The sequence below is a fragment of the Gadus chalcogrammus genome, chromosome 20 (genome assembly GCF_026213295.1).
Source record: "Gadus chalcogrammus isolate NIFS_2021 chromosome 20, NIFS_Gcha_1.0, whole genome shotgun sequence".
Lineage (NCBI taxonomy): Eukaryota > Metazoa > Chordata > Actinopteri > Gadiformes > Gadidae > Gadus > Gadus chalcogrammus.
In genome coordinates, this window is record NC_079431.1 from 14,659,409 (window position 1) to 14,684,072 (window position 24,664).

General features: G+C 44.7%; 1 protein-coding gene across 6 annotated transcripts in view; it reads left to right on the top strand.

Annotated features, from left to right (window-relative positions):
* adarb1b (adenosine deaminase RNA specific B1b) overlaps positions 1-24,664 on the top strand; it is a 118,768-nt gene that overhangs the window by 78,842 nt on the left and 15,262 nt on the right. For 5 of the 6 annotated variants that reach the window (XM_056580133.1, XM_056580136.1, XM_056580134.1 and 2 more), the window contains 3 exons: positions 1,585-1,643; positions 18,787-18,855; positions 22,034-22,980. In XM_056580133.1, the coding sequence (XP_056436108.1) occupies positions 18,828-18,855; positions 22,034-22,980 (975 nt within the window). In that variant the 5' untranslated portion in view covers positions 1,585-1,643; positions 18,787-18,827. Of the gene's footprint in view, positions 1-1,584; positions 1,644-18,786; positions 18,856-22,033; positions 22,981-24,664 lie in introns of those variants that run through there. The other variant, XM_056580137.1, reaches the window with a different exon arrangement.

The window sequence follows — 24,664 nt, forward strand, 5'->3', positions numbered from 1 at the left end:
CTCAAGCTGTTGTTTTTTTTCATCATAAAGGTTGTTTGGAGCAGTAGGGACTTTCTTTATTTATGCATGGCTTTCTTTGAGGTGGACGAGAGAGGAAAGAGGCTGTGGTCGCGTCGACTCCGTCTTAAGCCACTGAACTTCCCATCGTTTCACAGCGGTCACACACAAGGCTCTGCTCTTGTATTCTCCCTTGTTTTCTTGTTCCTTTGTACACCTTTATTTTCTGTAATGGAAGATGGATGGGAGCTCGGGGGGACGGCGGGGCTCGACGTTGCCGGCGGTTGTGATTGGCTAGGAGCCTGACCCCTGGTTGAATGAAGAGCCATCTGGACTGTGTTTCTAAAATCCATCTTTATTCCCAATGCGTGCTCTTGTTTTTCCACTCCCTCTTCCTCTTTTACCCTCTCAAAGTACATGGACACACACACACGCATGAACACTCACGCGCACACATGCACACAATCAGAGACACACACATGCACACAATCATAGACACACATCTCTCATTCTCTTTTTCCGCCAGTACACACACACACACACACACACACACACACACACACACACACACACACACACACACACACCCCTCCTACTGTCTACTTCTGTCTACTTCTGTCTCACCGACACTCATTTCACTCAATTAAGTTAAATACAGTGATGTTTTTGGCGCAGTTGTGATAAAATCCAAGTTTGGAAACTGGCTTTTTTTATGAATAAGGAACTGGGAGTGAGGAACACTCCAAGACACACTATTTGGTATTTACTCTTTAGTTCAGATGCATATTTTCAAACGGGATTTATGTTGAAAATACATGTGCATAAGTAACAAAGAGGGGTTAGGGGCATCTTGCTGAAGGACGCATCAACAGGTAGACTGTGGATATTGGACTTCCAAACCATTATATCTCGACTGGGACTGGGACTGGGTCTGGAACACACCACCACCAGACCACCCTGCCCCCCTCACACACACACAGACCCCCTAGGAGGCAGACAATGCAGCTGTTTCCCAGCAGTGAGCATACAGTTTGTAATACAAACATGCTTTTTTGCTGTGGACACTCTCACAGTGGTACCAAAGCAGGGTCACCCTATTCCATGGGTGCATAGAGAACTCACGAGGAGAGCATCACTTTAGCCTGAGAAAGACGCAGTCACTCAGATACTTGGTGGTTACGATTGGTGAAAAATCTATGTAGCATATTTAGTTTTTGATGTCTACCTCAGGTGCCGGTTATGTTTACGCTTATGTTTGAGCTATTTCATTACCATGACATTTACATTTATGATCATATTGTGTGTGTGGTTTAATTGTTGTATCTCCTGCTTTCCTGCACTTTTTGCTGTGAAACCAAAATGTCCCATCATTGATTAATTAAGTTCTATCTTATCTTAAACATCACTCAATGTGTATAAACCTTACTCCACTGCAACCCTGAAGCTTGGCTTGGAAATTAGGTCCATACATCCACATAGGAATAAAGACCACCACTTACCTCTGACTATAACTCCCCAGTGATGTATTATCTACAGGGTGTTGTAATGGGCTGGGTGATTTAATGGACTTTCTTCTTCCCTCTGCAGTCATCTAACGACCAGCTCCTTCTCTCCGTAAGAATCACAGAAAACGGGAATCCAACTCGGTGAGAGCTTATCTTTATACGATTATATTTCTTTGTATTTCTTTTTTTTATCATTCTTTCTGTCTTTCTTTTTACTTTATCATTCACTAGTTATACTTTTCTCTTTTTCTCTATATCTATCTTTCTGTCTTGCATCCTTATTTGTCGCTATTTCTGCCAAATGTAATGTTACGCCTCAAACGCTTGGGCGTGCATTGTCCCATTCTGAGTTTACATACTTGCTGTTACACAAAGTAACCACTAGATGGGTGTAGAGTTTAACTGAATGGATCTTTTTACTTTGACTCTACTCCAAATACCAATGAGAGGACAGAAGAGGAGTGTGTGGTGCTGTGTCTGTGTTTGTGCAACTGTGTTCCAGAATACAGAACAGAAACAGAATATACATGTTTAGTCCCAGTTCATGTTGTCTAATCAGTGAACAAAGGTGTTTGTTGCTGGATAAGAACGAGGAGCAGGGCTGAGAGTATTATTCATCTGAGGAAGAGAGACAAGACAGAGAGAACCGGCTTCTCTAAAGACTGGAGTCCACACTCTCTCTCATTCTCTCTCTCTCTCTCTCTCTCTCTCTCTCTCTCTCTCTCTCTCTCTCTCTCTCTCTCTTTCTCTTTCTCTTTCTCTTCTCTTCTCGGGGAACCAATACGGCTGAGATGGAGTCTATAGAGGAGGAGGGAGGTAGATCGGGGGGAGGTGGAGGGAGAGAGGGGAGGAGGCGGAGGAGGAGGAGAGTCAGGCTGTAGTGAAGTGTAGTCAGAGGATCGCTGCAGGTGTGTGGAGTCTGAGCGTGCGCCGGGTGGCTCTTATAGCGCAGCTCTGGTGTACCCTGGACTTGTTTATACGGCCATCAAGAACCAGTCACCGCTCGCAGTCTGGTTTCAGAAGTTATTTTTTGGTCCAGTCCAGGATAGCCCTGTTTTGATCCAGTTAGTCAAGTGGTTCAGTCCAGGTTAGTCGCGTTGGTTCGGTCCAGGATAGTCCGGTACGACCGGTCCTTGTCGGTTTGGTCCGGTACGCCCCGGTCCGGCGGTTTGGTCAAGTCCGCTCCAGGTTAGTCCAGTTGGTTCGGTCCAGGTCAGTCCTGTACTTTGGTCCGCGTCAGTCCGTCGGTCCGGTCCAGTGCGCTCCGGTCCGCGTCAGTCCGTCGGTCCGGTCCAGTGCGCTCCGGTCCGGGTCAGTCCAGCGGGGGGTACCTGCTGGGTTCCTGCCGGTCCTGCTGCGGTCTGGGGAGGCATGGCGTTGCCGGGCGATGGCGTGCAGAGCCTGGGCTCCTACTTCTGTCTGATCCGCCGGCGCTTCAAGCGGAGGCGCACCAAGCGCTCTGAGCGCAAAGGTAACCCGTGGCAACCGCAGACGCAACCCGTAGCAACAGGAGACGCCGCACCAATCGCATCGCTATTGTAATGTTGTTTTGTTATTTTGTCGTACAAAGTGTCGAGTGGTGAGTGTTGGCGGGCTTGGCTTAAAGGTTATTTGTTTAAGTTGTTTTATAAGTGACGCTGTTGATCATTTAAGAGTCTGGGACTGGAGTTCTTGTGGTTCTTTTGGGGGGAAATAAGATCTACTTTTTATTTGTGATCAATAAGTTAAAAAAGTTTAAAAAAAAAAAAAGAAAGAAAGGCGGAAAAGAAAGAAAATCATTCAACCATCTCAACATTTAAATGTTCAGTTTTTGATGTTCTCTTGTGTAGTTTTCTAGTTTAGTCTATTTAGTCTAAAGTCTATTTAAACTTTAAGGATATTTTAAAAGGTCTTCTGATATCCGGTAATCGACAATAGGAATGGCTTTTTTAAGATTTCTTTCTCTAGTTTACAATATCAAAGGTATTAACCAAGATAGGGCAACCACATTTGACTCAATCAGGGTACTGACATACCAATAAACCCCTTACGATATAGTCATACACACTCTTGAAAAGGGTCTCTTTATCCAACTGTTGATGTATTTACACAGATTTCATATTGCAATACTCTCTGGTTTGTATATTAACTCGTGCCATTCTCCATCACAGTCTCCTCTCACTGCTTTATTCTCCTCTGACCTCCTTTGTTCCACTATTCTCCTCTTACCTCCTCTACCTTTCACTACTTTTTTCTTCTCTCACCACTACCTCCATGCTACCTTTTACTCCACCTCCTTCTCCTCCTCATTATGAAACACATCGTGTGTTTGTGTAATGGGAGGAGATTGACAAGCACTTCCGCCTAGCATGCACGTTACCCCGTTTTGCGCGGGGGATTAGCGTAGCAAAGGCACTAGCAATTACCGAGGTGTCCTCATCTCCCTGGCAGAATTAGCCGTGTGTCAGCCACTTGCTTTGATAGCTAGCCAGGCGACCGCCGATCGCCAAAGCCGAGGCCAATCATCCGCGTAAAAATCCTCTGCTGCTGAGTGGGCGTTTTCCCGAGAACATGATTTGCCCCCCTCCCCCTCACCCCGACCCCGGCCGACTCTTCTCTTAACAACTTGACTTCAACCATCAGCGTTTCACACATCCTTTTTTTTCCCGCCCTTTTGCTCAAATGCTAGCTTATCGGCCGAGGAGGGGCGTTTGAACGCTAGGGGAAGCAATGATGGAGCAGGGGTGAAGTTTCCCTGCCGGTTCACTCAGACATTTTTAATACTCTTAGCAGCAGCAGGCTCGCTGAGATAAGTTGCTTAGATGTTCCGGGGTCTGGGATCTTTCAGGCTGCGAGTGTGAGGTTGCAATTTTGCTAACATTTTGTGTCTTATCTCAAGGATGGATCATGTGAGGTTAATATTTTGTTTTTGAGAATTATTTGAGACGTTAATGAACAAATGAGCACCCACAAAAATAAAAAAATAAGCTTTTCTGAATGAATGACAGATAATCAATTCAAACTTTATGTAAATAATTCACAGCAGGAGGGTACCCATGTAATGATTGAATGTACTAATGTGAACACTATTTTCCAAAGTTAATGCTGATCCTTGTCATTCAGAGCATGTTGAAAGCCAGAACCTCCTGGGCTTAACCATTCACTATCCTGACATAAAGATAAAGTCAATATATTCAGGAGCAGGTCTCCTGTACTCAGTAGCTACATTGACTTTCAGCGTGTCTTGGACGAGGTCTTCAGACGCATCCCCTCTAACTGCACCGGGCCTGCCGATGGCTTTCCAATGGGCCGTGGATGAAATATGGAAAATGGCAAACGCTTTATGCTGTGCCAGCAAAAAAGTGTCAAATAAGCTTTCGTACAGAGGTGTGTGTGTGTGTGTGTGTGTGTGTGTGTGTGTGTGTGTGTGTGTGTGTGTGTGTGTGTGTGTGTGTGTGTGTGTGTGTGTGTGTGTGTGTGTGTGTGTGTGTGTGTGTGGAGGGGGGGGATGAACCATTTACAATCCATCACAGAGGAAGAGATGTCATCGTTTCAATCTCCACCTTTTATCCTTCCTTAAATCTTCCTTTCCTTGTCTTGTTTCCTTGCGCCCTTTGTCCTTTCTTTTCAACCCTCACAATTTTCTGTCATCGTTATTTTATTTCATTTTCAAGGATTTCAGTTGGCCTTTCTTTACTCACACTTGTCTGCAAGCATCATAAACATCACTGAAACAACCTAACGTTTTTAATAACTCTAATATTTGTCATTTCTGCCTTCCTTTATGTTTCTGTGCCATTCAGTGTAAGCGTGAAATTTACGCCTTCATTTGCGTACACATTGACTTACAAAAACGGCATGACTTGATCCAAATGGAAGAAGGCGGGTTGTGTAGCAGCTTCTTCTGACAACCACAACAATTGCAGTCGGACACGTGCTGCGCTGTCAGACGTTTAGCCTCGCCACACAACAAACTGTTCATTAAAACCAGACGCTTATTTACAAGCTGTCTATCGCCAAGCACTAGCAAGGCCCTCTGTCAAAACAAGAACTTAATTTTGTCGGGCTGTCTGGGTGCTATTAGCCTAGGTTAGCGACGAGCTAATCAGCAGCCGTCTGCCTCTGACGGAGAGGAATGCTTTGGTTGCTTGAGAGGCGGCCTGGCAATACAGTGGCAATAAGGTGTGTTTAGCCAACAGAGACGTAGCTCTGTATGCTGGGCAGGGGTAGCTGGTCCTAGCATGCCCCAAATATTCACAAATGAGCAAATACTGTATAAATAAGGCATAACAAGTCTTTCCAGCGCAGCTTTAGATCTTTGCATGTCTAATGATGCGAGAGTGGCCTTGTTTGAGTTTTAAACTGGGATAAGCAGACTGCCTCCTCATTAAAGATTTCTACTAAAGCAAATCAATGTCATCCTATTAATTCACAGCTAAAATAAAGATATCAACATCATTAGAACACAGTGACCCACAGTTTCATATACATCTCTCTAGCAAGGTGACGTTTTATGATATCTCTGCTCCCCGCAGCCTTGATTCATCCCTCTTCAAGCCTCTTCATCCTCCATCTCATCCCTCGTCCTGACACCTACTCTGTTCATCATCTCTTATGCACTATGAACTCCTTCCCCTCCCTTGATCTCCCGCCATCCTTCTCTCTCCCTCTCATCCTTCTCTTATCCCTCCCTTCCTCCCTCCCCGCTCTTTTTCTCTCTCGCTGGCTCTGCTCCGTCCTGTCTCAGTCTCTCTCTCTGTCCCTCTCTGTCCGTCTGTCTGTCTGTCTGTCTGTCTGTCTGTCTGTCTGTCTGTCTGTCTGTCTGTCTGTCTGTGTCTGTGTCTGTGTCTGTGTCTCTCTCTGTCTCTCTCTGTCTCTCTCTGTCTCTCTCTGTCTCTCTCTGTCTCTCTTTTCCTCGAGGCTGTCAAGGCTCCTCTTATCTGCTGGACATTATGCACCCTGTCCGAGCTGTCAAATCCTGACCTACACACAAACAAACACACACGCACACACATCCAAGTACATACACTAACAAATAGGTGCACACAACAAAAATCCATATTCCATAACTTGTACACAAACAAACACCCTCTTAAAGTCGGCACCTTTTATTTGCTTGCTGTGAATTAAAAGGAGCCTCTGATCTCTGACCTTTGACCTGGCCTTGAATGTTATGTAGGCTGTGTGGAAGCACACACACACACACAGTCACACATTTACTTATCTCACACACAAATTCTAGTAAGATCTCGGGATGTGAATAACTCAAAATTTTCATGATCGAATAATCAGTGGGTGGTATGAACGAATAATCGATTATTCGATGTGTGCCGACATTCACAAAGGCAGCCATGGATCATCGGAAAGAAATAACTTAATATCTTTTCAGTCAAATTGTCTGTTGTGAAAAATGCATTTAGAAAACGCGGTTATATGCTATATACCCAATAGTATCTGTGGTGAAGGTTTTGTTCAAGGGAATTAGACAAACCCTCAGCAGGCATTACCAGGTAAACAAAGTTATGGCTTGTGAAAAACTTTATATTTGAATGGGAAAAGATGTTAATGGTCCAAATGTTAAAAAAATATTTTTACCCTTGGGAACGTATAATCGAATATTCTGACCCATCCCTATCAAGATCTTTGTCAGCCCTTTCCAAAAGTTTGGCTCCAGATTTTTTACGATGTGTGTGTGTGTATTAGAGTGTCCCATTTGTGGAGAGAGGGAGGTGTGTGTGTTTGTGTGTGCCATGCACATCTACACAAGTGTGTTTTACAAGGTGACTGGTCTTCCTGCAAAGGTTTTCTTGCAGTACTAGAGACCTGGACACACACACACACGCGCGCACACACACACACACACACACACACACACACACACACACACACACACACACACACACACACACACACACACACACACACACACACACACACACACACACACACACACACACACTTACACACACACACAGGGCTGTCAGCAGCACTCTGGGCTCTGCTGTAATAAATCAGAGATGTCACCCAGACTGTAGAGCTGGTGGTGAAGGAGGGGGAGAGGGGAGGAGGGCAGGGAAGGCCATCCAGCAACCTTGACAAAACACATGGTAGAAGGAGGTGAGGGGGGGAGGAGAGTTGAGCATGGCGGTAAGGTGGGTAGGAGGGGGTGAGTTGGGTAGGGGGTCAGGAACAAAGAGGGAAGGTGGTAGGAGGGGACGGGCGGGCGGAGGGGGACGTAGAGGTGGGTGCAGCCGTGGATGGGTGGAGGATTGAGGCATTTTATTGATGTTATTAAATCTGCTGGCTGAAGTGAAACAGTGAGATGCAGGGGTTGGCCCCCCCGCAGGGCCCACGTAAACAGGAGCCGGAGAGGGAGAGAGTCACGCTGGGCACGGAGGTGACACACCAGACGCTGCTGTTCCCACCCCAGCTCTGGATAATGCAGTTATTCAGAATCATACACAGAATAATGCAGTTATTCAAAACAATATTCTCAATAATGGGCATAGTGTTGTGCTGAAAAAACGTATTCCGTTGGTTGGAATGAGACCATTATTCAGCATCATATTCAGAATAATAAAGTTGTTGTGACCTCTGGTCATTGAGAAAATAAGCAAAACTTACGTAAACATAATAACGAATGGTAACTAATAATCCCTCTCTGAGAGCTGGATAAGTTCCTATTTTTAGGAAGAGTGGATACGATATTATTAAAGATCCTACGTGAGGACAACACATTGACCATTTTCAGTAATTAGTTCTTGCACTTCGGTCCTGGTATTGCTTTTCCTAAAAGTTGTTGTCCTCATCTTGTACATCTCAAAATGTATCTTACCTGAATTGATTTGAAATCGTTCAACTCTGGAGACACAGGCTTTTAAAAGGTCCCTTTGAAACCCTGCAGCCTGCGCTCCAGATGGTGACTCCTCCATGAAGACTGGCCCACTGTATTCCTGATAGAGAGTGGTGTATGGGGGTATAAAGGGCTGTTCTCTTAATGCACTGAGTGGAGGATCGCGTGTAAGGCCTGGAATTGGTCTCAGAAAAGCAAATCACTTCTGGCAGGCTAATTCACTGGTCATTAGAAGGGCCAAATTGAATAATGGAGTGTGTGTGTGTGAGTTTGTCTCTGCCTGTGTGTGTGTGTGTGTGTGTGTGTGTGTGTGTGTGTGTGTGTGTGTGTGTGTGTGTGTGTGTGTGTGTGTGTGTGTGTGTGTGTGTGTGTGTGTGTGTGTGTGTGTGTGTGTGTCTCTCTTCCTCTGTGAGTGTGTGCGTGTGTGTGTATGTGAGAACCCCACAGAGGTACATGTCGTCTAGATGCCCTCTGGGGTCTCTTACCGTGGTCCATCAGTTTTAATCAGGCACTACGACAGACGGCTCCCTTTTCGGCCATAGGACCCCTTCTCCATTAGGACCCCGAGTGGACCCATGCCTGTACCCCATTACCGCGACAACCCCCCCATCCTCCCCCGGTCACCAGTGACCATGGTGTCGTGCCGCAACAAGAAATGGGGCCGCAATCTGGTTGACGGAGGGTCGAACTGACTTGACAAAAAAAGGCCAAATTTCCGTTTCTATTAAAACCCCTCTTCCCACTCTCCCAGGAGGTAATCAGCCGACTGGCAGGATTTGATTGGGGAGAGTAATAGGGTGCTGGGGTAGAGACTTTACCGTTCATCTAGCCAATCACAGACATGAGGACAATCCATGATTACCATGCCCCCACCCCCTCCTTCCCAAACCTGATATCCTTCTGTACTTAAATCAGCCCCCCTTTCTCTCTTTCACTCTCGTTTCGCTTTCTCGCTCTTATTCTCTCTCGTTCTTGTTGTTGTTCTCTCATGACAGCGCCATCTCTTTGAATACTTCTATAATACATATAATACATCTGTTGATCCCTTCAGGATCTGACTAATCTAAATAGGTTTCCGTTCAGTCATACAACTTCAGCACTGGGTCTTTGTAATGTGGATTTTGAAATCGAATTGTAACGAGTGATGGTTGCGATGCAGTGAATGAGGATCTCCTTAACATGAGCCCCCCGACCGGTGTACATAGGCCTGCTGTACATGTCAATGATTTGAACGCTTTAATGGTAGGGTCACATGGGTATGGAGTGGATTTACTGTTGGAGAAGTCTAGAGGTGTGTGACAGAACGAGACCAAAACACCATTTCCTCTCAACCATTTGTCTTGTCTGGCTCTCCTGATCACTCGTTTCCGTCCATTTACTTTCTTCTTTAATAGTATCCCCTTGCTATTTCTCTTACAATGCGTTACCATAATTGAATGTTATTTTCTTAACCTTACCTTATGTTATGTTAATTTGCTTCCATTTACTTTACTCTAACTTTACTAAACTTTCCTAACCCAAGCCTGCCTTACCTTTACATTAATAACCTTACTTTACCCAACCTTTGTGGTCCATTTCTTTCCCTCACCTCCGAATCGGCCTTTCCTCTCCTACCAGCCTCCACCTCCTCCCCTCCTCCACCTCCCATCATCTACCACCTCTACCTCCCATCATCCACCCCCCTACCTCCATCCTCTAGCTCCTTCATTCATCCTAAAGGGACTCATGGCCACTCAGCCACATGATTTATGACTGCACCTGAAGGTGTGTGTGTGTGTGTGTGTGTGTGTGTGTGTGTGTGTGTGTGTGTGTGTGTGTGTGTGTGTGTGTGTGTGTGTGTGTGTGTGTGTGTGTGTGTGTGTGTGTGTGTGTGTGTGTGTGTGTGTTGGTAGAGGAGGGGAACTTGGAAGGAGAAGGAATTAAGTGGGACATTGATGAAGGAGTGTGTACGGTGGAAAGTAGGAAAAAAGGAAAGGACGAGTATGCAAGTAAAGGAGCAGAGAATCCTTTACTTGCATCAGCCTTTACCGGAAGTATCCGTTGGTACCGATTCCACGTAAAAATGGCTTAATACCAAAACCAACGGCCCCCTGAACCACAAGCACCGATCGTGACAAAAATCCATATCCCCTTCAATTCCCATAGTTTCTGAGTCTTTGCTCGCACCCGTGTCCACATGTGTGGTGGCCCTCCCGTGCACGCCGTTGCACATCCATTGTCTCTGTGCGTGCACACGTTTGTTTGCCAGTCCAATAGTCTCAGACACTGGGTTCTCTCCTCAGTTATTACTTGGCCTCGCTGCCACTTTCACTTGAACCTTGGCTCCTCCTGAACCCGTCAAAATACAATCTACCATAAAACCCATCAAATAAAAAATTCATATTGATACTCTCTCCCTCCACTGCCCCCTCACCCCTCCCCCACCCACTTGGCCGTCAGCGGTCTGCAATGATGAACGGCCAACTGTCAAATATTACAGTCTGGAACACAATAAAAGACTGCATTTTGTCCCCCCTCCACCCACTCCATCGCCATGACTACACAATTCAACACCTCTCCTCTCCTGCAATTCCGAGATTCATTTTCAGGAGGTTTTTGGTGAAACACAAGATAACTGTTTGTTAATTAGACACAGCCACATTAGATCTCGAGGCATGCTACTTCCTCAATCTGTTATTGAAATATACGACTATTTCTTCTTTTCATATATTTGTACGTCCACAAACGAGATGAGGGTTTGGATTGACCACTCACAGAATAAAGTTATTAAATCCCTACTTTTGAGACAGGCTGTGGATACTTAAAGTTTTACGAAGTAATCCTGCAAATTATCATCGTCATTTGTATATGTAAGCCAGGTAATACAATTGTAGAAACACAATGTGTTTTTATATTATTCCATATGTATTTGCCTCTACATCATTCTATGCTGTTCCCCAGTGTCAGCGTTACAAAATTGAGGTTACAGCAGCCCAACATAAATCTGAAGAATGTGACTTTGAATTTTCCGTGCCTCACGGCCTCCTGTGATGGTGAGCGTGCGGGGACAGCAGCCATTATTCCCTCTAACTGCTCGGTGGGGGCACGGTGTTGCTCCATTACACAGCAAGCCCGGCGTCCTATTGGTCGACATCCTTCTTCAACCTGAGGGGTGGTCATTGTATTGGGCAACAACATGCCAATCTAGCCCGGCTGCATACCCAGTGGTCGACACCATTGTGTACCGCGAGATGCTGCATGTTATTGTTCAATACCATTGCATTTCAGGGAGACTACCTTCGTTTTGGCTTACACCTAGCCAGCAGAGCAAGGCTGGCTTTCTATTTTTCAATACCATTCCAGCACAAAAAAGCCCTGAATCCTATTGGCCAGGCCACTCCAAATACACTCACGGATTCGCACAACTTGGACATTGAGGGCTGAATGCTCAAATTATTATAGTATGTAAGAAATGTTATTTGATAGGGTTTGTAAACAGTGTCACCTAATTTGAGGACTCTGTACATTTGCTGGTCCTTTGTCAAACATTTGAGGTTTTCTTTTAGAATTTGAAATCTTTTGATCACCTACAGACCATGGTTAAGTACTAAAGTATATCTGCTAGGCTGTGCATGGGATTTTGATATCACCGTAAGTTTAGTTTCTAAATGTAAAATTATTAAAATAAAATATTAAAATAACCACCTCTAACTACTCAGGTAGAGGCAGGAGCATTTTACTGCTACTATGTGCTAATGGCTAGCTCAGCGCTTTTCATTTTCATGCCGTCGTTGTAAATGGACTGCTGCCAAACACACACGATACAGGGGAAGAACATTAGTCACGTCTTCCACGGCCCAGAATTTATATTTTTTCTTTAAAAAATTCGACACGTCTATTACTGTTCAGCCGAGCGCTACAATATTACGAGCCTCATTTCCAGAAGATGGGGGCTTGCCTCCGGTAAACATCACACTAGAATGCCGATAAATAAAGTAAATACAAACCGTTGTCTATCATTTCACTGCCCTCGCCCGCCATCCTGCGAGCGGGACCTCACAGAGAATATTATTTCATACAGAAACCATCAGAGCACCACAACTAAAAATATGATTTACTTGGTGTGTAAGTGTTTGTGTGGGTGCGTGTGCATGTGCGTGAGAGAGACAGGCAGTCTCCAGAGTCTATTGCTATTGTTGCATAAGCCAAAATGTCTTTATTTTGTTTTGTATGCTAACTTTCCCTTTTTGCTAATTGTTCTCCTTGACCTCTCAGTATAAAGTAATCAAATGAGTTTAAGGTTCAAAAAGAACGTTGTCGATTGTCTCTTTTAATCGACCTGAATGTAATTCTTATTTGGTTTAACTTGAGGAGGATTGGGTCTTTCTCTGTTCCGTTAACAATCAAATGAGTTTTAAAAACCAAAGGTGCCTATCAGGAAACGTGATGACAGAAATGTCAAGCTCTCGGATGTTTCTGCCGATCTGTCGAGTCCATGTTCCGAGACGTGAACATTTATAGGTGAACTAATATTCACGCTTAATACACGTGAACATCTTATCATCGTGCATGTCATCCCTCTCGCAGCCTGCTCCCGTTCCCATCATCACCACGGCCTGGTTTCTTTCAAGCGATCCGTACGGGGGGAAACAAAACATCGGGCCGCAGAGATAAAATATGTAGCAGGCTTTCCCGGGGTGCACCCAGGCGTGTTTTGCTCATCGCGTTTGTGTCTGTTTGTGACAGGCCTAGACGCTAAGCACGGAGGCCTTTCAAAGATACATTTGCTTTTTTTCCCTTTTTTCCCTTTCATGCGAGCCCTGGATGCTGTCACAACCGCGGCGTGTCAGGTGTTCCTGGAGTTTGAAGCGAGCTGGCTTTCACACTTCCCTAATGTGCTGCTAATGTAGGCTGGGTTGCAGGAGTAGATTTCCCTCTGGGGCCAGGCATAAGACAGTGTTTGGTGTTTCCACTGAAGATTGAGGTGTGTGTGAGGGGCACTGGGTTGATGTGTGAATGCAGCGAGCTAAAGTCACGTGCACCCGGGGCTGATGTGCGCGTGCAAACGGTACTGTTGTGCGTGTGCACACAGTGCTGGTGTGTCATTGCACTCAGTGTTGATGTATCCGTGCACACAGTGTTGATGTGTCCGTGCACACAGTGTTGATGTGCGCGTAGACGGTGCTGAAGTTATTTATAGCTTTAATGTTGTAGAGCAAATTTTGTTTTCAGTCTGCATTTGTAGCTTCTCCCCCTCTGGGTCTCATTATACTGTTGCTTTTGATCTTCACAATCAAATATGTAGTCCACTTACAATTATTAAGTCACTTATTGTGTTACTATTTCTCTTTATGCTTCCCAAAATTTGTCTGGAAGCTATTCATGAGCTAATATCACCGTGTGTTTTTTATTCTTCTACATCAGAACACTATTTTGCTCCCAGTATTTCTCCAATTTCTCCATTGATGTTTGCAAATGAAACAAATTAGATTGCATTCAACATAAAAGTAATTCCAAAAAATATATACCGGTATATATGTTTTTTGCATAACTTATGCAGTGGCACTAGTCCTCCAGCCTCTGCACCAACGCTGTATGCATTTAAGGACAGACTGGTGTTACATGCGCTCCAATGTTCCTCTCTGAAGAAATGGAAAAAGGAGCATTTTAATTTGTATAATGTTTGAAAAGTGTGGAGCGAGGCTTCTAAACTCAACTACTCAATTGAGGTGAGTTTGATTATGTGATGGAACAGATTCTGCAATGCTACAGATTCTGCAATGCTACAGATTCATCTAGCAGCTTGTCTTGCTGACCGGTCAAAAGGAGTTTCAGGCTCAAACATATTGAGCCTATTGATCATGGTAAAATTACCAACTCTTAAGAAAAAATGTCTGTCTGTAACTTACAATGCACCTAAGCGAGTTTATACTCGTACTCGTCGTACAATTGGAGCCATCATCTTGTCATAGAACCAATTATAATCCATCGCACTGCCAGAAGGCCAATTGCCATGTCATTTGGAACAATTACAAGTATATAGGTTCTATATCTTTCAGCTTTCACACCCAGACAAGGTGAAGAGAGCTAAATGTACACATACACATTTGAAGGTTTATCTTTCAAAAGTTGAAAGCTAGTGTTATTTGTGAGTCTTGAGTTATTGGGCTTCCCATCAGGAGATTCGGGTGCAGTGAGAGGGATGAACACGATTCAAAAGTAGCAGAGAGTTGTTGTACTTTTGCTACTCCATATAATCAACAAACCACTATTTATCTGGGCCAGCCCACACTGGGAAAGCTCCATCTGAATCTGTTAATGTTACTGGTCTGTCGCATGAAAACCCTGATCCATTGTGTCAATTTAAATCTCTAAAAACACTAAAGATATTGTGTAGCCATGTCAACTGCACATATCACAGGGCATCTGAACTCTGTGCCGCTGTTGTGTTGTTCTATTGGCTATTTTCTGAGCGGGTAAGCCCAAAGCAGACAGCCCTGTTGGGACGGGACACAAGATACTGTTTTACAATTCTGTCCCGATTCGAGTCCTGTTCGAAGCGAAAGCAAGCACACACCCTGCTCCATCCGCGCTTTGTGTGTGTGCTTTGCTCAGTTAAAACAATAGGATGCTTGTGTCGCACTACAAATGTCAAGTGTAATTTGCGCTGCGTGTGCTCTGGACTTTCGGATAAAAGCTGAGACCCAACCCCAACGGTGAAACAGCTGGCCTTGAGCCATTGATTGCGTCTCGTAACATACCTGCAGCACACACACTCCACTTTTGATCATCGTATTACTGCGGGACACTGACAGGTGGTCCGTGAAGTGACGGAGAGCTCCCCGTGCTGCGGCTTAAGAACATTCCAGAATAGTGTCGGCTCCCCCGTGGCCTGTCACAACACCCCGCCGCCTTCTGTTTTACAGGAGATAATGGCTCTCTTTCTACTCGGAATAGGATTGCCTTTTTTCTATCTCTCTCGCCCACCCGTCCTCCCTCACCTCCACTCACCTCCACCTCTCCGTCCCTGGACTCCCCGCCAACACCATCCCCCACCACCACCAGCGCTGCCTTGTTTTGTCCAATGAGACGGTGAGGGAGACGACGGCGGTGGGGGTGGTGGTGGTGTTCGTCTGACAGCCCCCCCCCCCCCCCCCCCCCCCGGCCCCACCAAGGGAAAGAATCAGGGACATATCAAACACACCTTGATTCTACCGCTGCCTCTCGTCAGCTAGATTGAATTTGAGATTTTTTTCATCTTTTCATTTTTTTTTGTTCCTCATCCTTCGCCGCTCTACCGTTACTCCCGGTCACCGTAGAAATTACCTCCAGTGCCAGTAGGTCTCTCTCTCTCTCTCTCTCTCTCTTTCTCTTTCTCTTTCTCTTTCTCTTTCTCTCCCTCTTTGACGACATGGTATCGGTTATGTTCGTGGCGGGCCGATGGTTGCTCGCCCAAGGTAACCACTCTCTCTCACTCCGTATCTCCCGGCTCCAGCCCCTCTGCGGCAAAAAAAACTAAAAAAAACTCATTGGCACCAAAAATAATCAAAAGATGGTTTAAAAAAGTGGATTGTAGACTAGTTTCTCACTTCTGGCAGTCCCCAGATATCGTGACTTTTGATTCTCTGTTTATTAGATATCCTTGAAGAACTACCGTGATAGACATGGATTGGGTATAATTTAGATTTAAGAAAATGTCTACATGCTGCTATTATTCAAGCTAGCAAAATGCATGTTGAGGTTTTACTTTTTATTACATTTAGTTTTTTTTAAATATGTCCTAAGCCCTACTAACAGCACCCAGATGAAATGGTTGAATCTAGTTTTATTATTTTTGTTTGTGTGAACGTGATACATCAAACTAATCGCATTACTTAATCAGATTTGGAAATGATAAAACTTTAATGAGGATAAAATATGTGCTTGATATAGCTCTGGGCTCACTGGAAAGTATATGTATCCATGTTCTCAACCACACAGCTGCAACTTGAGCTCTCTGCCTTACATACTGTCTATCTCAAAATAACAATATAAATATCAATAGCAAGAAAAATAATACAATTTTATATAACAATATAATTAATATTTAACATAGAAAGACTTCAAACCTGCCGAAATCCAACCTGTAAAGGTTGCATTGAGATTGAATCAAGAATCACCACAGTTTGAACCACAGAAAGTAGACGTTGTTCTCTTTGCTGTGTTCCTCTAGCCAGCCCATAGATTGGACCTAATCTTGAGATGCTTAAGATTCATGAGCAAGGCAGTGTTATGCTGAAAGCAGAAGTGACAGCCACATTGGCATTGTAAACAGGACTCAGATAAACACAACGTGCTTGAAAACCCAATGAATATTTACTGTGTTTGAGACATGGGCTTCATTCATCCAGGCTCCATTCTTCCATTCACTGGTTCAATCTTACTACAGTTAGCTAGATCAAGTCTAATGCCTTTAAAAATAAACAAATATCCCTTTTTAAAAAATGACATGTACTCTTGTATATGTTTTTAACTTGTTTCTTTAAAAAAAAAGATACAGAGCATCAATTGCATTATATTTCACTCTTGAATTACATTTTGAAGAATTCATCACCTTATCAGATTCACAGAGAAGAAAGAGCCCTTTACAAGATAAAAACAAATTTCGACTTAATGTTTCCAATGTTTATTTACCATGAAAATGTGAATGAAGATTTTTTTCCAGAACTTATATCTGTTTATCAAAAAGCATCCGCTAGCTATCCTTTGCATGTTGGACAACACTCCCCATGTTTCTGAGACTATGAATGGGTTTTTGTGCTTCATGCGTGCCCGTCTGTCTTCCTGCGGTCTACAGGTGTGTTTTCCAGTGAAAACTAGCCGTGCATGGAGTTGAGGGGCCGTGCACACCTGTCTGCAATTTTGGAGACTCTCTTAGCTGCCAAAGACAATCCCATCTCCCTCCCCCACTCTCATCCCTCTCCCCCCACATCCAGCCCGCTCCTTCATCTGAAATTATTGAGCGGAATATGAATCTTTAATTGGCCCATAATTGTGCTAGCATATTTTACTGTCATTCGACATTAGTTTAGATTAATTTGCCCATTTAGCTTAGTTTGGCTGAAGAATGGAAGTTCCAGTTAAAAGATGCAGAAGTTGAATTGGTACAGTCTGTTTCAAATCCTTATGCTGTTGTTTACTTCTGCCTATACCTATATGTAGATGCTCCTCATGTTTTTGGTATTCCCTGACGTGGCTGGTGTGAGCTCAAGTTTTAGGTAGAGAATTCAATTGAAGAACTATCCAAAACCTTACATCGGTAGGCCTTTGGTTTAATGGTTTTAATTTGGATTAATTGTTTAACTGTTGGATTAACATTTAGAAAAATACCACCTGAGAAAACTCTACTTGCTTGTGTTTCCAATTTGGGAAAAATAGGAATATAGACAATATTATTTCAATTATTAGGAATTATCATAAATCTATATCTTTACGGTAATTCTAAGCAAGTGGCTGGGGCCCCACGGACTGCTCAGTGTTCTCCCCGTTCAGCGCAGCTCAGCGGATCTCTGAAGAAGCATTAATTTGATGGTAATCTAAACGTACATGCTATAACTTTCCCCATCTCCGCAGATAATCACCTCTTTAATTCAGACCGTTTTCCGTACTATGCTTGGCCACTTAATCCTGGTTGAGTGTCGCTAAATCACCAACCTGGAATGGATGTTTTTCGGTCACTGCGTGGACATTGCACCAGCTATTTCCTTTTCTCCAGTGGTCTTAAGAAGTGTTAATCCTTCCGGGGCTGTTCTGTGGATAGAGCCAACGTTGTGCCGGGTTGTGCCTCCAGCTTTGATGTGAAATGTGTTTGAATAGCATGTTCATTGTGCAAAAAAAGTCTAAACTCTGTTGAACTGTGAAATATGTGTGATGTTTGAAAAGCTCTTTTATAATACCTCTCGTGTGTGTTTGCGTGCGTGCGTGTGCTTGCTTGTGTGTGTGGGTGTGGTTTCTATAAAATGTTATTCATGCTGATGGAGGGAATTTTCTCATGCACATACTGAATAAATATATACTTGTGAAGTTTTTACATGAAACTGTGTGGGTGTGGGTGTGGGTTTGTGGCCGTGCGTGTATTAGCTCTATAAAGAGCAGAGGTTGAGCCGTGTGTGTGTGTGTGTGTGTGTGTGTGTGTGTGTGTGTGTGTGTGTGTGTGTGTGTGTGTGTGTGTGTGTGTGTGTGTGTGTGTGTGTGTGTGTGTGTGTGTGTGTGTGTGTGTGTGTGTGGGGGGGGGGGGGCTGTGTCAGTGGCAGTATATCTCTGAGCAGGGGAAATGAGGTCTAATAGGAGGATATTAAAGTCACAATAGACTGCTTCTGTCAGTCTGGATCCCTCACCTTGAAACCTCAGCAGCCTCAATATTACTCAATATCCTTCTCTCTCCTCTCTCCTCTCTCCTCTCTCTCTCCTCCCTCTCTCCCCCCCTCCCTCCAGGTGGAGCAGCAGCCAGGCCAGGCCAGGCCAAACCCTTCACCATGGATGTGGACGAGGAAGAGAACATGAGTGAGTGTCTTCTTTCGACTCCTCTTCCTCCTCCTCCTTGTCCTTCCTGTCTGTTAGGCTGCATGTCTTCCCGTCCGGGGTCGGTGTTGGTTTGTCACTCAAGTGTTTGTGTTTAAATGGTTGTCTTGGCTTATCTTCCCGCCTGCCTCTCTGCCTGTCCTTCTCCTCCTTTACGTCTATCGCTTTCAATCCGTCGGTCTTTCTTTCCTCTCTTTCTCTCTTTCTCTTTTCTGTCCCTTTCTCTTTTCTCTTTTTTTTTCTCTCTCTCTCTCTCTCTCTCTTTCTCTTTCTCTTTCTCTCTCTCTTTCTCTCTCAATCTCCCTCTTTCTGAATATTTTATTTGCTGTCTATGTGTTTCCCTCCGACTTAAAGATTATTGTATTAGCATAATACAGCTAGAAAATGCTTCATTGTTTGCAGTGTGAATTCAGAATGTGCGAGTAAAACCATAAATGCACGTGACTCTGCCTACAATCCTTGCATGAACCTGAAACACGTGCACACACCTATACAAACACACACACTTTCTCTCGAACGCAGACACACACACACAGAGGGAAGCATAGGCCACTTATATTCACACAGAAAGCTGAACTTTACTGTGCAGAAACTTAGAAACTTATGGAAGAACTAATTATTTTATCTGAAAAGCAGCAGGTCAAACAACTTACCTTCCCCGTCTTCCTATCTTCTTCCATTCCTCCTCCCTCCCCACCCCCTCCTGTCTTCTGGGTGTATTGAGGTTTAATTGGATGTTCGGGGTAGGATCCCCTACATCAGATGAGTAGGGATCAGGGAAACCGTTCTTTCAGGACGAGCTATGATTTCCCCCCCCTAAGGTTCCACCATCTTCAGTTCTTATTGAAACATGGCTGACATGAAGTCAAAGGGAGACGTTTCTATTGAAGCTTTGCTTCCTCGGTGCTGAGACTGCAGTGCAGAGTGAGTTTAGTCATACACACACACACACACTTTTTATGGCAAAAAAAAGGTAATCTTAGATTTTGCCCCTCATACAAATATGTGAGGGATTTCATTTGCCAGACCTAAAATAAATGATGATTATAAAAAGGCAAATGATCAGAAATGCCAGAGCCTCAATCCACTCCGAAGTATGATTAAGAAGCTTAAACTCAAGCTTGCTGCTGCAGCTTTGATCTAAAGGCAATAGCAGGAAAACTGCTGAATATTTTAGGGAACCTTACCTAAAGTCGCAATGTGTGACATTTCAACAAGCGTTGGGCTTAAAATAATCTTAACAGATCTGTACTCAGTGCTTATTGATTAGTGATTTCCATAATGTAATCAGTAAAATCACGTCCTATATGCGATCTGTTCTTCAAATAAAATATGCTGTTCAGCACCTTCTGCAGTCTTTTTTTACTACAGCATACCTGTCTTTGTTTACAAGAATCATACCACCGAACCCCTCCCACTCTTGCCACCAAATCAGCCAAGCTATGCTAGTTCACGTCACAGTTTACCGGCCAGTTGGAGGAGACGGAACACTGTTATTGAGTTTTTGAATCGTGAGAGTCTCCCAACTACTATGTTGTAGGGGCTCAAAACGGACACATTGCAACTTTAAGCTATTTATTCCAAAAAAATTAATAATGTTTAACTGGAAAATATATATTTTTCTATTCATGATCTATGATTTTTAGGATCATCTTAATTTTTATCTATCAAAAGATTTTTTTAGAATGAATAGATTTATTTGTAATTTCTTTATTGGTCGTAGGAATTGAATCTGCAAACATGAGCATGCTTCTTGATTTTCTGTCTGTCCCGTCAGTCCTGTCAGTGGTTTCGTTATCAGTTGATTGCTGTGGCCTGTTGGTGTTGGTATTTTGCTTTTTTTATACAAACCAAAGAAGTTTAATAACCTGACATTTGTTTCTGCCAATACTCTCATATCAGTCGTATTAGCATAAGTGGTAGTAATAGTTTGCCTTTCTGCATTGCCAAATGTCCTCCTCTATGATCCCTGGCTGGCCTTTGCATTGACTGTATGACTATGGTATCTTTCATGACACTTTCACGACACACGTTTAATTTAGAATAGACTCGACTAGTTCATTCTGGGTCTTATCTCTGATGGCATTCAGAGGGTATGGGCTTGCCAGTGCATCGGTTTAACTACCGCATACGTGACGTTCAGAGCTTAAAGATGAAGGAGGGGAGACTCTGTGGCCCTTCATCATTAGATCAGGATTCTGTAGTCCTCCATGGATGTCTGGCTGGTTCCTTGGCCTGGAAACAACATCATGTAACAAGGGTTTGCCAGCACGTTGTTAAACACCTGAACCAAGTGGCCTGGTCGCTCCCAAGATCCTCTTCTTTTGTGGACGAAGGTTCCTCTCCTGTCTGCCTGGTCCTCGATTTCCTTCTCCACCTCCTGCACTCCTCCCCATGCACCCACCAACCCTCCTCCTCTTCCTCCTCCCACGAACCCAAACATCTATCTAGGGCACCCACCAACCCTCCTCCACCCCCCTTCTCCCTCGAGTACCGCAAGGAGTAACCTATTCAGTCTTTGCTGAAGGATGTTATAAATGGAAATTTTTGCACCAATATTCCATCCGCTTTGTTAACTGGACCTGGTGATATGTGTTTCCTACAATCTTAATCCTGAGTTAATATTCAATGCATAGTTATAGAGAAACCCTCATTTGTAAATTTGACTTTTATTGAGAAATATGCAAATTTGACAGTCAGGGAGAATTTATATTATTATGTTACTTTATCTTATACTACAATTATTGTGCACTGTGTACATGCATGTACATTACAGTTTTTATTTAGATAAGTTCATCATGATTACTTTTCCCAATGTTTCCCCCTTCTATTAAAAAGCTAGGAGTTCTGTTGAATCATAGCCAATCCTCACTTATTTACATGAAAACCGAAATGGTAATCTATCCACTATTCCTATTAACATGACAAAAGTAGCCAATCATAACTGCAATTATACCTTTTAGCGGTCCAAGTGATAAAGATTAGACTTAGAAAAAGGAGAGACTAATGTTTGCCGAATCTAAATCTGGCTCCTTTTATCATCATGAAGAAACACAAATCACTGGTTCAGTTCCAAAGAGTGATAAAGGAATCCATAAATTTTGCATTTACAAGATCCTGCAACGAAGGCGCTGTAAGTTACTCTTTCTGGGCACCGCAGGTTCGAGCAGCACCGAGGTTAAGGAAAACCGTAACCATGACAACGTGTCCTCCAAAGAGGGCGGGGCCGGGGCCGAGCCGCTCTCCAACGGCAGCGGCGGGGGGGGCGGCGGCGGCGGCGGTGGCAGCCGCAAGCGCCCGCTGGAAGAGGGCAGCAACGGACACTCGCACTCCAAGTTCCGTGCCAAGAAGCGCAAGAAAACGCCGGGGCCCGTGCTTCCCAAGAACGCCCTGATGCAGCTGAACGAGATCAAGCCCGGCCTGCAGTACAAGCTGCTGTCCCAGACCGGCCCCGTGCACGCGCCCGTGTTCGTCATGACGGTGGAGGTCAACGGACAGCTCTTCGAGGGCATGGGCCCCACCAAGAAGAAGGCCAAGCTCAACGCGGCGGAGAAGGCGCTGCGCTCCTTCGTGCAGTTCCCCAATGCCTCGGAGGCCCACCTGGCCATGGGCCGCACGCTGACCGTCAACACAGACTTCACCTCGGACCAGGCGGACTTCCCCGACATGCTGTTCAACGGCTTCGAGACGCCGGCGCCACCCGACGACGCCTTCTACCTGGGCTCCAACGGGAGCGGGCCCCTGAACTCGCTGGGGGAGTACCCCCTGCCCGTGCCCCCCGGCAGCGGCCTTGCCCAGGCGCCCCTGCCCCCGCCGTCGGTCTTCAGCTCGCCCACCAGCGGGAAGAACCCGGTGATGATCCTGAACGAGCTGCGGCCGGGACTCAAGTACGACTTTGTGTCGGAGAGCGGCGAGAGCCACGCCAAGAACTTTGTGATGTCGGTGACGGTGGACGCGCAGACGTTCGAGGGCTCAGGGCGCAACAAAAAGCTGGCCAAGGCGCGGGCGGCGCAGGCCGTGCTGTCGGCGCTCTTCAACATGCAGCTGGACCAGACGCCGTCCCGCCAGCCCATCCCGCGCGAGGGGCTGCAGCTGCACCTCCCCCAGGTAACGCTGTCGCTCTATGCAGTGTTCGGATCTAATGCTCTATGTACTGTTACACTTGTAATGCAGGGTTTCCTGCGGAAAATTTGTTAGATACGGTGGTGGGGTCTGCCATCAGACCGGGGGGGGGGGGTGCAAGTGGACCTTTTCTATCTTATTTTCACGCAGACTGTTGCCCTGCAGCCTGATCTATACAAAGAAAGTGAGTGTAGTGCTTATATTTTATATTTATTTTACAAATTAAACTATCTCGTTTAGGTCGTAGTTAAGGCGGCAGGCGTGTGTTGCTTAGGCGGCCGCCTAAGCTGGAAAGTGCTGTAGGAAACCCTGGGTTATGGGTGTTAGTGAGGTATGGGGGTTATTAAGTTAATGGTCGGTTGCTTTAGAATATGAGTTGCGTTCGGGTTTGATCCGAAACCAGGTGATACGAGAGCTTTCAGTGTGGCTGGTTAGGTTCAGATCCGACCGTTATTGTCTTATTCTCTATAGGTTATTCCAATTTCATCTCTGTGCTTCGCTTTCACATTCTGTTTTAAGGATTCAGTTGAGACAAGCTCTTTAATTTTCAATTATATTTCCGGTCCTGTAGAAATGGAGCAATGAGATACTCTGTTAACCCTCACTGGACTCGAAGCAATCCTTCAAAATTAAGACGACAGTCTAGTATGACTGAAGATTTAATTAAGGGAAGATTACCTTTTAAAGTAGTCCTAATAGTTTTTGTAATTTGAAGTTTAAACTCAAAAAGTTTTCCATGGACGCTGCAAAGGAATGTTCGGAAACTCAGGAAAACACAATAAAAAAAAGGTATTTCTGCACAACCTTCCTTTGAACACTTATTCAAAGGGACATTCTGTTAATGTTGCGCGTTGGCAGAAAAAAAATTGCCTAAATATAGATTTGCACATACATTGTGGAGGAAACCACAGCATAAAGGGCCAGTTGCTCTTTTCAAAAGTTGACTGTTGGCCCGAGAAAGCCTTGGTGTATCTGTGTGTTTCCTTCCCCCCTTGGACCCACAGACATGCAGAGCCGCTCAGTGTGTGTGTGAAGTCCTCTCTTTTGACAGCTCTTTTCAGTAAAGTCCTCATCCCGCTGGGGGGGGGGGGGGGGGCAGGTGTCTGCGTCTGCCCACACACTAGAGGTGATGGTCAGGGACGTGTCTCTGTGTGAAGCAAGATAATGGAGCTGGCGCAGGCAATCAGCGAGATGCACCGTCAACGGCGTCCCCACCAAGCCTGTCCGGCATTCCCCGTCCTTATTTACTTACGCTCTCCAGAGGTTGAGGTGATTTATTCGACGATGGTGACGACCCCCCCCTCCCCCTCCCGATTAGCGATAGCGCCAACACCCGCCTAACTAATTTCCCTTATTAATTCACGTCCGTTGATATTTACTCAATGTGTGTTAGTATTCTGGCGGCGGGCTAATAGGAGGAACTGTTTAAGTTAAACTGCTTTTCCCGTGCTGTTCCATGTTCGCTCACGCTCTGTGTTTTAATGAATCCATCACCTAATTGTATTCCTGATGGTTTTTGAGTTGAATAGGTTTATGGTGCCCATACCTAAAAACCTTAAAATTATGTTTTAAAAAAGCAGAATTTTGACCCATCCATTAAGGTAGATGCAGTTGTTTTTAGTTGAACAACAAAATAAATACGCAATTTTAACCAATATGCACATTTTCA